Source organism: Felis catus, chromosome B1 (assembly GCF_018350175.1).
Source record: "Felis catus isolate Fca126 chromosome B1, F.catus_Fca126_mat1.0, whole genome shotgun sequence".
NCBI classification, from domain to species: Eukaryota; Metazoa; Chordata; class Mammalia; order Carnivora; family Felidae; genus Felis; species Felis catus.
This window is the reverse complement of record NC_058371.1, coordinates 148100961-148117251: the sequence shown is the minus strand read 5'-3', so window position 1 is coordinate 148117251 and position 16291 is coordinate 148100961. Positions and strand designations below refer to the sequence as shown.

Sequence of the window (16291 nt, the reverse complement as noted above, 5' to 3'; positions counted from 1 at the left end):
ATGCTCAGTATCACCATTCTTAAATCAGATACCTCATAATTGTCCACTATTTAATTTAGACCCTGAAGAAGCAGAATCCAAGATGAGATTAAAGGTGCAAGAGATTTATTAAGAAAAATACCTGTAAGAGGAGATGGGGTGGGAGCCCAAAAAGACTGGGACAACTGTCAGAGCCTCATGCGGGACTGACCCATGTGGAGGAAAGAGGGTAGGAAGGAAGGTTGGGTAGGTAGTATCTAAAGGTGGGCAGTGCCAGGAAATGTTTAGTGAATCTGATGGGGAGTCCTCTAGTCAGTCACCCCTCAGAGGAGTCCTATGCCTCCCAGGAATGAGCCTGTCTTAGTATCCTTGCCACCCTCAATCATTATGTGGTGGAAGCAGCCCATGGACCTCTCCCACAAACTAGAGCCGTAAGTCAAATAAGCTTGCTGCAGAGCCAAGAGTGGCCTTTCACAGCTGCCTTGTCTACACTGATTCCCTAGTGCTTCCCTGATAACAAGCAAATGTATGAATGAATTTTAATCTTTCTTCAGTAACTCATTTAAGAACCAGCAGCTACTCTGGATTTATACTGAATGGGTTAATGTTCAATAAAGCACTTAGATTGGTGTCTAGTACATGGTAAGTGGCCACACTGTTATGAACACATAAGGTCTTAGAGTTTAACTGAACTTCTGAAAGAATGAAGACCTATAGAACTTATGTTTGCTCTTAGGTTTTCTATTTCGGCTGTCCTTTAATGAGGCAATAGGGCTGGAATAAGGCTGGAATCTTTCTTACAAGGATCTGCTACGTGCTAACCAAAACTTTTTCTGTTGGGTATGCAGAAAAACTAAGGCAAAGATGGCAAAAGAACAGAGGAGCCTCTTCAGAAACAGTGTCCCCCTAAAAGTTCTCATCACAGGGGGAAAAAATTTTGTAACTATATGAGGCGACAGATGTTAACTAAACTTATTGTGGTAATATTTCACGATAGATACGTATGTAAAGTCATTATGCTGTACACAGTGTTATATGTCAATTATATCTCAATAAAACAACGGGGTGGGGGCGGATAGAAACATGGATTCACAAGCCTCTTGGGAACTCTCCTGGTATAATCTGAAACCAGCCTCTTGACACAGAGGACAGGGAGAGACCAAAGAAAGAAGCAGACTGTGTTGGTAGGCGGCAATTTTAACAATAGCAAAGGGAACTTGCATACATGGCTTGTCAAGATGAATGGATCCCCACACCTGCCCACCAAATCTTAAAAGCTTATAAAGAGGCTTTACCTGGGCTCAAACACGCATGCCATGCAGGTGTTTTCAACGCCACATCACTATCTCAAGGCGATGTACCTGGAGCAGCCTCTGGGAGAAGGAAAGGCGAGGGGAACCCACGTTCCAAGGACAGGGGACGGAGAGAGAAGCCTCGAAGTGCCCAGGTCCTGCCTATGGGTCAATAGGTGGTCACATCTTTTTTGATCACGTTTCCCAGAAGCCGCCCATAAATTCTTATAATGCTTCGGACCTTATTGCTTTGCCCTCATGAGATTCTGTCAGATGATTGTCATTATTTACGCATGTGTCTTATCTCCTCAAGTAAGTTGTATTCATGTTCATTCATTCAACAAATATTTATTGAGCACCTCAATGTGCCAGGCGATGTGCTGGGTGCTGGGGATACATCATTGGACAAAAATATCTGCCCTTGTGGACCTTATACTCTAGAGGGGGAAAGAAACCATAAATGTGATAAATAAGTAAATTATATAGCCTACTAGAGGGTGATAAGTGCATGGGGAGAAATAAACCAAGATAAAGAAATAGGGTTTGCAGTTTTAAAAAACATGGTGAACTTCATGAGATGACAATGGGGCAGAGGTCTAGGGAGTGAGTGGTGGTGACGATTTTGAGGGCACTTACCACAGCTTAATCACCAAAAAATGTAGCACAGTTCCTTGCACGTGATAAATATTTAATAAATGTTTACTAATTAAATAAAATTCAAAGACTTGGCTAAAACCACACACTAGATCAAAGATTAGTCAAGAATGATGTATCTTTAACACATCAAAACTACGATCCCTACTGATCCCTAGAGTATCCCAGCCCTATCCAAAAAAAGCAAAACAAAACAAAACAAAAAAACAAAAAAAAACACTGAATAATCAGTACAAACACAGTGGAAGTTATTAAAAATTACTGTTACCATTTAAAAAAAGAGACACCTGCCTGGGTGGTTCAGTCGGTTAAGCGTCTGACTCTTGGTTTCCATTCAGGTCATGATCTCATGGTTCACGAGTTTGAGTCCTGCATCTGTGCTGACAATGCAGAGCCTGCTTGGGATTCTGTGTCTCCCTCTCACTCTGCCCCTCCCCCACTCGCTCACTCATGCTCACATGCTCTCGCTCTCTCTGTCAAAGTAAATAAAGTTTAAAAAAAAAAAGAGAGAGAGAGAAAACAGAACAATGCCTCTTCAGGAAACTTTTACTAAGCAGCCTCCCATTATTTCAAATCCAAAGTCAGCATTTACTTTCCACAGAACCCTGGGATATGTATGTCAACTGGCCTTGGCTTTCTGCCATAAGAAGTTTATGTGCCACGATAAACACTATGTTTGTCAAGAAGGACCTTGCCTTTTAATTTAATTCTAGGTTTAAATGACGAAGCTACTTCAAATATGTACAGGTATGAATTCAGTGATTAATGCATAATTATATCGTACTTACACACTGTCATCAGTAATAAGTTATATTTTAACTTATATACAACAAAGTTTCCACAATTTTTGTCAATAAATTATTTCACACAGGTATATGCTTATGAATCTATTTAATTATTCAAACTGTGCTAGAGAATACATATTTTGGAATACATATTTCATCAGAGTCAGTTACAACATACATGATTTCCAATGGAAATTTCCTACACTACCCTGATTATCAAAAAAGTCTGTGTCATCTGCCATCGAATCTGTGCTATGTCAAAATATATTTTTCAAATACGCATTTAATGATGTCACATTCAGCTCATTAGTCTCATAAATGGAGATCCCATTTTAAATTACTTTCACAAATATTTTGGAAACACGTTTTCCAATTATTATTTTTCTAGTGAAGACATATAATTGACCTATGTTTACATATAAATTTTCTCTGCACAGTGACACTTTTTAAAAAGAGAACAGTATGGAAGGTGCAAAAGCTCTGGCTCTCCAAGGCAATGCCAAAAAAAAAGAAAAGAAAGTTGAAATTTAATTATGTCTTCTGATTTTTACTCTTTTGAGTTTTATTTTCTCCCCTTGTTTCTTTTTAAATGCTAGGAATTATATTCTTAAGGGCATCTACCCCTTCGGGCAAGGATAATGAGAGACTTCAAATACAGTTGAAAAGTCATTTCAATAAAAATAATAATGTTACTATTTCAATTGGGGGGGGTTAGTTTTACATGAAGAAAAAAAAATCATTGTTTCAAATTCACTGGTGGTAAATATATTAACTTTCTGCATCGAAATGAAGAGCCTTTTAAGATAAGGAGCTATGCAGTCAGCAGTGACTTCGTTAGTCAGGGTAACAGGAATCCGGGGTCAAGGCTGTTTCCACCATCCTGGTCACACCACCATAGGTAAATGGGACCCGATTTGTGTAGCACTTGTTTCTGTCATAAGTGTAGCAGACCTCACTCTCTTCATCACAGATGTTGCTTTGGCTGGCCATAACTATTTGATTATCCAGCTCTACTTCCACAGGATCACATTTTTTACAGCTGAAAAATAAAAATACGTATTAGACAATATCCACCAGATGTTGTATCAGAACCTGAGTGACTATTCGTTTCTATCCACAATCAGCTGGCTTTTGCAGCTCTGACTTGACCACTAACAAAAGGTAGCTCCTTTCAGACCTCAGCTGCTCTACAATACAGAATAGTTAACAGGATTTTTCAGCCTTTAATATACAAAAATTCGCTGAAAGTAAACAATATAAATTAATGATATGACAATATCATGGTTTTGTCTATACTGTACCTCACCTTCTAGTCTGTTAGGTTTGTTCCTAACCGTAAAGGAGAATTAAACAGGTTATTTACAGTGACAAAGAAGAAATATTTTTTAAGTGTATTTATTTTGAGAGACAGAAAGCTTGTGCATGCACGTGGGGAAGGAACAGTGAGAGAGGGAAAGAGAATCCCAAGCAGACTCCAGGCTGTCGGCGTAGAGCCTGATGCAAGCCTCGATCTCACGAATTGCAAGACCATGGCCTGAGCCAAAAGGAAGATTCAGATGCTTAACCAACTGAGCCACCCAGATGCCCTGGGAAGGAAGAATTTTTTTTTTAATTTTTTTTAACATTTATTTATTTTTGAGAGAGAGACAGAGTATGAGTGGGAGACGGGCAGAGGGGGGGGGGATACACAGAATCAGAAGCAGGATCCAGGCTCTGAGCTGTCAGCACACAGCCCGATGCGGGGCTCAAACCCATGAACGGTGAGATCATGACCTGAGCCGAAATCGGACGCTTATCCAACTGAGCCACCCAAGGCGCCCCAGAAAGAATATTTTTAAGGAAAAGAAATTGTCTGATGTTGGATTCCATAGTTTCCAAAGTAACACCTACATGTTAATATGTCTGAAATCCAATTATCTAGCTATTAAGACAAATTGGCCCTTCCTGTACTAATGGCAATAATTTCTTATTTAGAATAAATTTATAGCTGGGGCGCCTGGGTGGCTCGGTGGGTTAGTCTTCCGACGTCAGGTCGTGATCTCCCAGTTTGCGAGTTCAAACACCGCGTAGGGCTCTGTGCTGAGGGCTCAGAGCCTGGAGCCTGCTTCAGATTGTGTCTCCCCCTGTCTCTGCCACTCCCATGCTCATGCTCTGTCTCTCTCTGTCTCTCAATAATAAAATAAAACATTAAAAAATAAATAAATAAATAAATAAATAAATAAATAAATAAATAAATAAATAAATGTATAGCTAACTTTTATCTGTGATAAAGTTTTATAAATGTATGATATCTCATAATGAACACAGGAATTAATGTATTCAAAGCTCAAATTATATTGGTAAATGTTTATTCCTCATATATTCAGAAACATTCTTACTAACAAGTTTAAATCAATAAAAGTTATGAACTTCCATATCTATATTAGTATGAAGGAGAAAATCTCTTACACATCGGACAAATGGTACACAAAGTTGGTTCTCAGTGGTGAGGTGGGATCAGAGATATTCTCCCTGTTGTTCAGAGGAACACTAAAAAAAGAAACAAAAGAGATGAAAATAATGAAACTAGCAAATATTGCTATTTTTGGTAATAGGTATATTGCTGGCACAGTACTTACTGTCTCATCAGCAGTTTAGTACATTTGTACTCTATAACACTCTACAAGCACTCTACAGTAATACTATTGCTCAGATTTCACCGTAATTTGCATATTTTAAACATTTCCCATTCAAAATAAATCTCCCAGAAGCTCCTCTGTCGATGATCTTCACATAGTTGGCAAATCCCTGCTTTTCCTCTAAAAATCAGCTCAAGTTTTACCCTCTTTACAGTGATCATTCTCACCCCTGAACAAACTCCTTCCTCTGTTGTCTCACTGACATTCATGTATGAAGTTCATGTATCTTTATTATGGCAAAGGCCATTTCATAGTTGCTTGTCTACAGAGTGGTTGCTGTAGTAGATGATGTAAGTTCTTTGTGGCAAAAACATTTATGCTTTCTCAATGCCTTTCTAGATGTGTGGCATGTAGAATGTGCTCAATATTTGTGGAATAAATGGACAAATATTATTATCCATATTTTAGGACTGCAGAAAGTATCAACTGGAGAGCTCTATGATCTACCCAAGTTCACACAACTACTAAGTAGTAAAGCTGTAACTGCACTCAAGATCCCTAGATTTGGTGATGTTCCGTGAAAAATTAGGTAGCCCTTCTCAACTAGTTGAGGTGATTTCATTAATGCTTACAATTTTTTCATCTATGTCATCATTCCTCCTCATGTGCACCCCTCCCTACCAAAGGACACAAAGGAAAACGTGACGATGGATTTAGTGATACCATCTACATACATGTCAAGCCAAAACCTTAGACACCGTCTCTAAGTCCTCCCTCTCTGTAATGACCCATATCTAATCCATCTACCAGTTCAACTGACTCTGATCCTTTGCAATCTGTGCATAGTTCAGGACACCGCCGTTTCTTTCCTAGATCGTAGCAATATATTAGCCACATTATCAACAAAATGGCCTCTAAAATACTAGCCTAATTTTCTTCTCTGCCTAAAGCCTATAGTGTCTTCACACAAATAACAGAGTACCCTTATGATGGCACAGAAGGCACTTCATGATATGCTTCCCCCTCTCCAGCCCCATCTCTCACCATGCCACCCTCTTTACATGCCAGCTGTAAGCAGCTGCTTGCAATTCCACATATTTACTAGGCTTTTCTCATCTCCAAGTCTTAACAATAACAAAAGCAGTTAACAGTTCTGACATTTACTAAGTATTTACAGTGCGCCTGGGATTATGGTAAGCATGTTACATGATGATCTCATACGATTCCTTACAGCAACCATTTCCTTTCCCAAGAATGATCTGCCTCACCTACCAACCCTGTCACTCCCCACACACATTTACCCAATTAACTCCCACTCAGCTAACAGCCACTTCCACCTACTAACTCCAAACACCTGACTCCCACCACCATTTTCCCTTCACCCTCCAGGACTGGACTGGGTGCCCCTCCTTAGTCCTTCTGAAATATCTTATGCTTATTCCTGTCATAGCATTTACAATACTGTGATTGCCTTTTAAACTGCTTAAAATTTCCAACCAGACTGTAGATTATTTGATGGCATGGGCTGTGTTTTATATAAACTGTTGTATCCCCAGCTCCAATCCTCACTGGCATTTAGTAGCAGTCAATAAATGTTTCCTGAATGAATGAATGAATGAATGAATGAATGAATGAATGAATGAATGAATGAATCTATTCCTTATTAGAGTATAAGGCTCTAGTAATATCAGGAAAGACTTTAACTAATGAGAAAGGTAAGTAATAAACACATATGAGGGTCTACTGTGGGTCAAACACTGTTCTAGGTGCTTTTGTCCATTAGCATTTTTAACTCTCACATAAAGTCTGCATGTCTATATATGTACATAGATAATTAACCTTTTTTTACAGTTTAGAAATAAGTTCTTCTAAGTACTGCACATCAAAAAGAGGGGTATAGACAGATATTACATTCAAACAGTGGTTAATATCTGAAAGTATCTCTGCTTACAACATGCAGAAATAAAAAAAATTTTAAATGCCACGTACATAATTCTGATGTTTCTCTCCACAATGTCTTCATTAGGATCTTCAGCAGAAGGGATGATCCTGGAAGTAACCCGGACACACTTACATTTGTTGTCAACGAGAACAGTCCTTTCATCTTCATCTTGGGCTTGAAGATAAAACATTATTAAGAAGAAAGAGGGGGAAAGATCTGTTTATGGACTTTTACTGAGGTAATTTATCTTTTTTCCTGTAGAAAAACTAAGTTTTGTGGTTGATCAGTTTCAGCTTTCTCCATTTGTTCTCTTTCCTAATCTAAAATGCTAAGTGGAATCTTACAGCATCAAGAAGGAAATCCAAATGCACTCCAAACAAATTTTTTTCTTTTTCTCTTGGACCAGTCTATGGGAACCTGGCTGAAGTATTTCTGATTTTCGTCTAATACTTTTAATAGAGGCACAGCTCTCTGAATAATGCAGCCTTGTAAAAATCGGTGCCAAATGACAAAATGATAGAGAAAACAAAAAATCTAGATGATATTCCTCTCAGACCAAAGTATTCAGAAGTGAACAAAAAATAACTTCAGCCTTTATAGTTCCAGTTTGAAGTGTCACATCCTTCCTGAACCCCCATTGAAACTTTTTTTACTCCTTATATTGCATTAGAGTTAAAAACAGGCACGTTTTCTCCAAGATAACCTTACTTGGTGAGACTTTTAAATATTCTTTACTATAATTTTCCTATCTTCTTTTTCATAATAACAATCAGGTTATCATGGCATAATGATTCATTCAAATAAAATAATAAGTGCTATATATGTTAATATTTCTGATAGGAATTGTTTTAAAAGATATGGTATATATAGATGTAAAGTGCTATAAATTTGCAAAAACAGTTTAGAAAATATTAAAGATACAAGCTTTTGAATGGATACACAGATGACCATTAAAGCCTTAACTCTGACAATCAACATTTATGGTCTAATCTAAATATTGGAAAAAGAGGTCTGGTAAGTGTTGTAAAGAATAAACAAACAAAATTTTTATAATCAGGACTTGTATCAGTTAGCAAGTATTTGAAGAATTATAACAACTTTATTTAATAGGCTAATTAAACAATAATAATGATATTTGATATATTTTTGTTTTGTTTTATTAATTTTTTTTTTATTTTTAGATCATTGTAAATTCACAGGCAGTGATAATAAATACCAAAGAGAGAACCCATGTACATTTTACCTAGTTTCTCCCAGTGGTAACATCTTGCAAAACTATAGTATAATTTCCCAGCCAGAATACTGAATTTGATAGAATTCACAAATTTTAGCTTTTATTTACTCAATGTAGGGTGCTTTAGAAAAAAAAATCTTATAACCCACTATAATAAAATTGATCAGGATAGATATAATTTTAATTGGAAGTCTAATTATTTCAGAGGTATCCCAGAACAGAGAGGACCTAATTGCAGTATTTCAGTCTTAATGATTAACAGTCATTACAAAAACATTTTAAGACCATTGTTTTGTACTTCAAATTGTTGGAAGTACTTTACAATGCATTATTATGGCATTATTCATAACTTCTTAATATGTCTTCTGATAAAAGTCTGTACAGTATTAAATATCTTTTTTTTAATTTTTTTAATTTATTTTTGAGACAGAGAGAGACAGAGCATGAACGGGGGAGGAGCAGAGAGAGAGGGGGAGACACAGAATCCGAAGCAGGCTCCAGGGTCTGAGCTGTCAGCACAGAGCCCAACGCGGGGCTCGAACTCACGGACCATGAGATCGTGACCTGAGCCGAAGTCGGATGCTTAACCGACTGAGCCACCTAGGCGCCCCAAAGTCTGTACAGTATTGCAGAAGAAACATTATGAATTCAATTCAACATAATAATAAAACTTTTCTTAACATTTTGAAAAGAATAAGATGACTTAAGTGGTGTCTTTTCCCTACTCCTATATTCAAGACTCTTAAGTGTTTTTCTCAATAAAATACAAATGAGTATGTAACGCCTGACCAAAAATACCGATTGAGTCAAGTATGTGACTTGTCTATTAAGTCTTAAATAGAAAATGTCTTTATTTTATTTATAGCATATAATTTCTTTTCAATTTTTTTTTACTGTTTATTTACTTTTTGAAGGAGAGAAAGACAGAGCATGAGCAGGGTAAGAGCAGAGAGAGAGGGAGACATAAAATCCGAAGCAGGCTCCAGGCTCTAAGCTGTCATCACAGAGCCCGACGCCGGGCTCAAACTCCGGAACCACAAGATCCATGACCCGAGTCAAAGTCAGACACTCAACCGACTCAGCCACCCAGGTGCCCCATATAATTAATTTTCTTACAGGAACCTAGGAAAAAGCTATTCCTGTTTATTACTACTTACTGTTATCATATAAAAATATTAGGCAACCTAATACATCTTCCAGGGAATATACAAATACAGTCAATGCACCAAGGCTTAAAAGATCCTGATATTCTCACTGACAGACAGCATTTTTCCTAATAAACCTGTTAGTACTAGAATGTACCTTACTTTATTCCAAGAGCACCTGAGACAGCAGGTGCTCAATAAATATTTGTTAAATATAATTCAGTTCAAAAAATAAGAAAATATGCTTACCAACACATACTAGATATAAACATGAGTTTACTAAAAAGTGATTCTCCTATATAGGCAAAAGAGGATAGAAGTTAGGAGTGTGGTCTGTAGGGTTAGATGGTCGGGGTTCTACCTACCACATGCTTGCCATGTGATTGTAGCTAAGTTATTTCACCTTTCTAAATCTCAATGGACTCAACCATGTGTTAGAAATATTAATAGTACCTATCTCAAGTGATTACTGTGAGAATTAAATGGAATAGTATATGTAAAGCAGCTAACATAATGCCTGAAAAATAGTATGGACTTAAGAAATGACAGATCTTTTACAAATGTATCTATATGTATTTCATATATGTGTTTATAGATATATAAACATGTTCATAAATGTTTATTTATAAATTAGAGGTCCATATACTGTACATTTTTAATTCTACTATCTTTATGTTTAAATATTATTAGAAATTCATTATTTCTAATGCTAAATTAGCAAAAAATATATTTAAAACGACTTCTTAATTACAACATACCCTGTTCTGAAATGAGAGAAGTAAGCTCAGCAAGTGTTAGAAACAGGCCAAATTATATCATTTCTAACTTTGCCCTTCTACATGAACATTACTACATCTATGGTCAGGGTGTATTCCATTTCTACAGTAGTTTGAAAGGTTAATAAACAAAACAACCACAGTTGTGCCATCAAGTTATAGGCAACCTGTATAATATTAAACATTGTTAAAGTGTCATAAGAAATCTGTAGGCTCAGATTCAGGAAAGTTGTTAGAAGCAATATCAATCTCCCTGGGTAAGTAAAATCCCAAGCATTCTATATTGTAATTATTACAATTACAGTAATGATTATATCATGTCTCCAGAATATTCTCTTAAGGTACTCAAGGAGAGGATTACTGATTTTCAAGATTCAATATGAAAATTTATATAAGTATAGCTGTCAGCACTTATCCAGATATATATATTTTCTTATTCTCTAAGTTATAGTAGGCAAACAAATAAGAGAAAAAAAAGAATAAAAAGAATTACAATGAGTCTCATCTGCAGAAAGATCACTGCCCATATGAACGTTAAGGCATGTTAGAAAAAAGTAGCCAGACAGCTAGCTAACTGAAGCACAAACACAAATGTTTAAAACTGAAGAGCAGGTCTGTGTTGTATTTTTCCTTTTATCTGGGTTAATTTTCAAAATACCACATACCTGTCACAAGAACAGCCTTAACAAAAATGGCTAGGACTCCCCAGAAAAGCAAATGGTTCTTCATCTTGGCTTCACTTCTTTAGAAAAACTGAAGCTAAAAAGTCAGGGTTAAGGTGTGTGAAGTATAAGGAGTGTGCAAATGATGGTGCTTCTGCTTTCTTAAAATAACACCCTAGGCAGCTAACAAACTAAAAACAATCACAACTGCGGTTGGAATCTGAAATTTAAATGCAGCACTAGACAGAAGTGTATGTCTCAGATTTCTGTATTTTCTTCCAAAGTAGCCCCTCCAAAGACCTTCTCTGATGCAATTACTCTTTATTTCACATTTGCTCTATAAAGTTAAATCAGATGATTCATAATGATTTCAAGTCAAGAGTACATTAAGAATGTTTAAGTAGGGAGTCCTAACTTTAGTCCCTACACAATATTGTTTTCAAATCAAATATGTGATATTTGTTATGCCTAGAACAGTAAATGAAGGGAAGAGGAGAAGAAATTAAAGTCTTTCAAGGTCCCAATTATATCTTATGTCAATTTTTTCTCCTAGCCCTTAATTAACCAAGCTATCAGATTTAAATATACATATTATACATGACATATGTAATATATACATATTCTGATTGCTTTCAGTTATTTTATAAACTCAAACGTGAAATTGGAATTCAAAACAAATGGATACTACATGTATCAGTTGCCATTAATTTGACAGCGTAAGGCAGACCTTGTGTTTGATCATCTAGTAACAGCTTTCAGAATTATAAATCCATGAAATGATTTTCACTTGAGATGCCTCAACAGAAAACTCAATCAGTGCAGTATTTCTTGTAAGTTTTGGTCATTAATTAGTGTCAACAAACTAACAAATAAACAAACGCCTGAGCTTTTGGACAGGGCATCCCCCTACCCTCTGCCCCAACACATTAGAATTTCCTGACTCTTAGGCAGGGTTGGTTCCACAAGCATGCTGGTTACATATATATTCAACATCAAGTCTAAGTTACTTTTGGTTCTCAGTTCTCTAATTTTTTAAGGATCTCTTAGAATTTTGAGAGGCACTAAAAAATGCTTCAGGATCATCAGCAGGCAAGCAGATTTCACAGCCAGCAGCAGAAGACAGCAGGATGAGAACTATTAATGGCTAGCACAGAATTGCACTCCTTCAGTCATGTACTGAGTCTAACAAGAACATGGTGCTGGGCCCTAGAACATACAATATTACTATACTGTCAACTTAACTCTCATTTTATCTTCTGCTATCATAGGACTTAGAAAGATATTTAGGGTTAAGAAAAACATATTGGAGTCACATGAACAATTGTATCTATTTGAAAAAAAAATCTGAAAGCACATTATTTTAATGCATGGTCAGGATGTCAAAACAAGCATCAACCACTTAAGACCTCCTCATCTTTAACTGTAGTTTCTAAATAACTGATTTATTCATTCATTCCCAAAGAGAGTAATTAGAAGTTAGCTGCATACTTTTTTCTTTAGTCATTATGTCCTTGAAAATAAACTCAAGGCTAGACTGCCTCCCCAAAGCAAGCTGGATAAATCCCTGGGGACAAAATGTTTCCTCCAAAGCTTATTTTTTTATAAAAGCAAATATTATTTGATTCATGATTACTAAGCTAAAGAAAAGTTCTATATATGGTGTTTCTCTTCTTTCAATCTTACAATTTTGTATTTCTATTATGTAAACTATGCATCTAAAAGAAATTAATTCTGGCACAAAACAGACACTCAGATCAATGGAATGAACAGAATAGAGAACCCAGAAATGGACCCACAAACGTATGGCCAACTAATCTTTGACAAACCAGAAAGAATATCCAATGGAATAAAGACAGTCTCTTCAGCAAGTGGTGCTGGGAGAACTGGACAGCGACATGCAGAAGAATGAACTGGACCACTGTCTTACACCATACACAAAAATAAACTCAAAATGGATGAAAGACCTAAATGTAAGACAGGAAACCATCAAAATCCTCGCAGAGAAAGCAGGCAAAAACCTCTTTGGCCTTGGCTGCAGCAACTTCTTACTCAACAAGTCTCTGGAGGCAAGGGAAATAAAAGCAAAAATGAACTATTGGGACCTCATCAAAATAAAAAGCTCTGTACAGTGAAGGAAACAATCAGCAAAACTAAAAGGCAACTGACAGAATGGGAGAAGATATTTGCAAATGGCATATCAGATAAAGGTTAGTACCCGAAATCTATAAAGAACTTATCAAACTCAACACCCAAAAAACAAATAATCCAGTGAAGAAATGGGCAAAAGACATGAATAGACACTTCTCCAAAAAAGACATCCAGATGGCCAACCAACACATGAAAAAATGCTCAACATCATTCATCATCAGGGAACTACAAATCAAAACCACAATGAGATACCACCTCACACCTGTCAGAATGGCTAACATTAACAACTCAAGCAACAACAGATGTTGGCAAGAACAGATGGGAATGCAAACTGGTGCAGCCACTCTGGAAAACAGTATGGAGGTTCCTCAAAAAAATTAAAAATAGAACTACCCTACGACCCAGCAATTGCACTACTAGGTATTTATCCAAGGGATACAGGTATGCTGTGTTGAAGGGGCACATGCACCCCAAGGTTTATAGCAGCACTATCAACAACAGCCAAAGTATGGAAAGAGCCCAAATGTCCATCGATGGATAAATGGATAAAGAAGAGGTGGTATATATATACAATGGAGTATTACTCAGCAATCAAAAAGAATGAAATCTAGCCATTTGCAACTACATGGATGGAACTAGAGGGTATTATGCTAAGCGAAATTAGTCAGAGAAAGACAAATATCATATGACTTCACTCATATGAGGTATTTAAGACACAGAACAGATGAACACAAGAGAAGGGAAGCAAAAATAACAAAAACAGGGAGAGGGACAAAACATAAGAGACTCTCAAATATGGAGAACAAACAGAGGGTTGCTGGAGGGGTTGTGGAGGGGGGATGGGCTAAATGGGTAAGGGGCATTAAAGAATCTACTCCCGAAATCATTGTTGCACTATATGCTAACTAACTTGGATATAAAATTTAAAAAAAAATAATATTATTAAATAAATAAATAAACAAGTACATGACATAATATTTTTTAACTTGTTTTATTTTTTATTTTTTTAAATTTACATCCAAATTAGTTAGCATATAGTGCAACAATGATTTCAGGAGTAGATTCCTTAGTGCCCCTTACCCATTTAGCCCATCCCCCTCCCACAACCCCTCCAGCAACCCTCAGTTTGTGCTCCATATTTATGAGTCTCTTCTGTTTTGTCCCCCTCCCTGTTTTTATATTACTGTTGTTTCCCTTCCCTTATGTTCATCCGTGTTGTCTCTTAAAGTCCTCATATGAGTGAAGTCATTTGACTTTTGCAGGACATACTATTTTTAAAAAATAAAAATAAAAGAAATTACTTCAGTAAAAATAAGAGGTGGTGACCCAAGTGTCACTTTTGCCACCAGAAGACAGTTACCTATACCTGCAATATAGGATCAGGACCAGTGTTTTGCCAACTGTGGTCCAAGGATTATCTTCCCTAAAAACATCTGGAGTACTAGTTAAAATATGGATTTCCTGGCCACACCCAATTAGAATTACTGGAGACGTAACCTTGGAATACTTATTTTTAAAAAGGCTTCCAGTTAATTCTAATGTACAATAAAGTTTGAAAATTGGTAGACTAGAAGCACCAGCAGGGGGAGGGGGGAGGAAGGGTGATAACTAGAAGTATTATCTACTTATCTACTTATAGAAGAGCAAGAGGTTAATAGAGGTAATTTTTTTAAATACATAGGCTTACATTGAAAACAACTTAGCTGAAGCTTCTATTTATTTTTACAAGTCTGCGCTATAGGTGAATTGTTTCATAATCTTTTTAGCACTAACCAATTATAGGTAAATAACAGGTCTTGGTTTAATTTTCAAACCATTTCATCTCCAGTTTTAGTTATGTTCTTCCCAACAAAAAATATGTAAAATGTGAATAGTAGAACACTTTCCATGCAAGTGAGTTAAGCTACTGGGAGCTTAGCCATACATTGTAAATTCTTCACCACAAATAGTTTCTTTTTCTACATTCATATAAAAGATTTTTTTATAGTAAGAGGTTCAGTGACAGACTCATCTGGATGAAAGATAGCTTAAGGTAATTTAGTCTCACCTTCTTTACTCCTACTCAAGGTTTGTTTCAATTTCCTATACAGCAGACAGTATGAGTTCAGCATTTGTTTAAAAACCATCTGAAATAGGTCGATGCTTCACTTCCTCTGAACACGGCTTATTATATTTGGGATATTCAAATCATGACGAAGACTTTATTCTCTTGGGACACAGAGAAGACACTCTCCTTGTCATGTTACTATCTCATTGGTGATTCCTTCTCAGTCTCTGGCTCAATTTTCCTGTGAATAATGAGGTTTGATCCTCAGTCTTCTCTTTTCTGTCATCCTTGCCTTAATTAGTCTTACCTGATCCCATGGCTTTGACTACAGGACATGTTGTGACTTTCAAATGTACAATCCTAGACTTTAGCTTCCCTGTTGAGCTCCAAACTCCTACATCCAACTTTCTATTTAATATCTCCATTTGTCTGTCTAACAGGTATCCAAAACTTAACCAGGCAAAACAGTACTCTTGATAATCAAGCCTTCACACTTCCATTCCAATCTTTTTCTGTCTCTAGTCTTCCTTAGCTCAGTAAACCAACCTGGTTATTCAAGCCACAATTCTCTTCTTTGATTCCTTTCTTTTCATCTCCTCCACATTCAATTTATCACCATGTCCTGTTGGTTTTATTTCAAGAATATATCCCAAATTTATCTGATTCTCTCCATTTTCTCTACCACCCTGGTCCAAGTCTTTATCCTCTATCCTAGACTACTACAATAGCCTCAGCCATAAAGTTATTTTTCCTTTGCCCCAGCATTGGCTACTAGGACCCACACCTGACAAAAAAAGAATGGCTAAGTACCCTAAATTCTAAAGAGAATCAGACACTTCCTCCAAGGCTTACTAGGAGGCTACAGAACTCAACTTAGTGGCCATTAACCACAACCCCCACTGCTGGAGCTCCTCCCCTAGTCTTTAGAGGACTTTGGAGGGAAAGGGAAATGGCATCATAGGAGCTGTTGGCTTTGTGGAAACAGTAGTGTTTATGGTAAAAGAGACTT

The 16291-nt window shown here is 36.7% G+C and overlaps 1 protein-coding gene across 1 annotated transcript; it reads right to left on the bottom strand.

Moving 5' to 3' along the window:
• Positions 1-2799: 2799 nt before the first annotated feature.
• On the bottom strand, positions 2800-11249 carry JCHAIN (joining chain of multimeric IgA and IgM). Its single transcript, XM_003985301.6, has 4 exons — positions 11091-11249; positions 7318-7444; positions 5159-5239; positions 2800-3749 (listed from the first exon to the last, which is right to left on the bottom strand). The coding sequence occupies exons 1-4, from the start codon at positions 11152-11154 to the stop codon at positions 3545-3547; spliced, it is 477 nt and encodes a 158-aa protein (XP_003985350.1). The 5' UTR covers positions 11155-11249; the 3' UTR covers positions 2800-3544.
• Positions 11250-16291: the final 5042 nt, after the last annotated feature.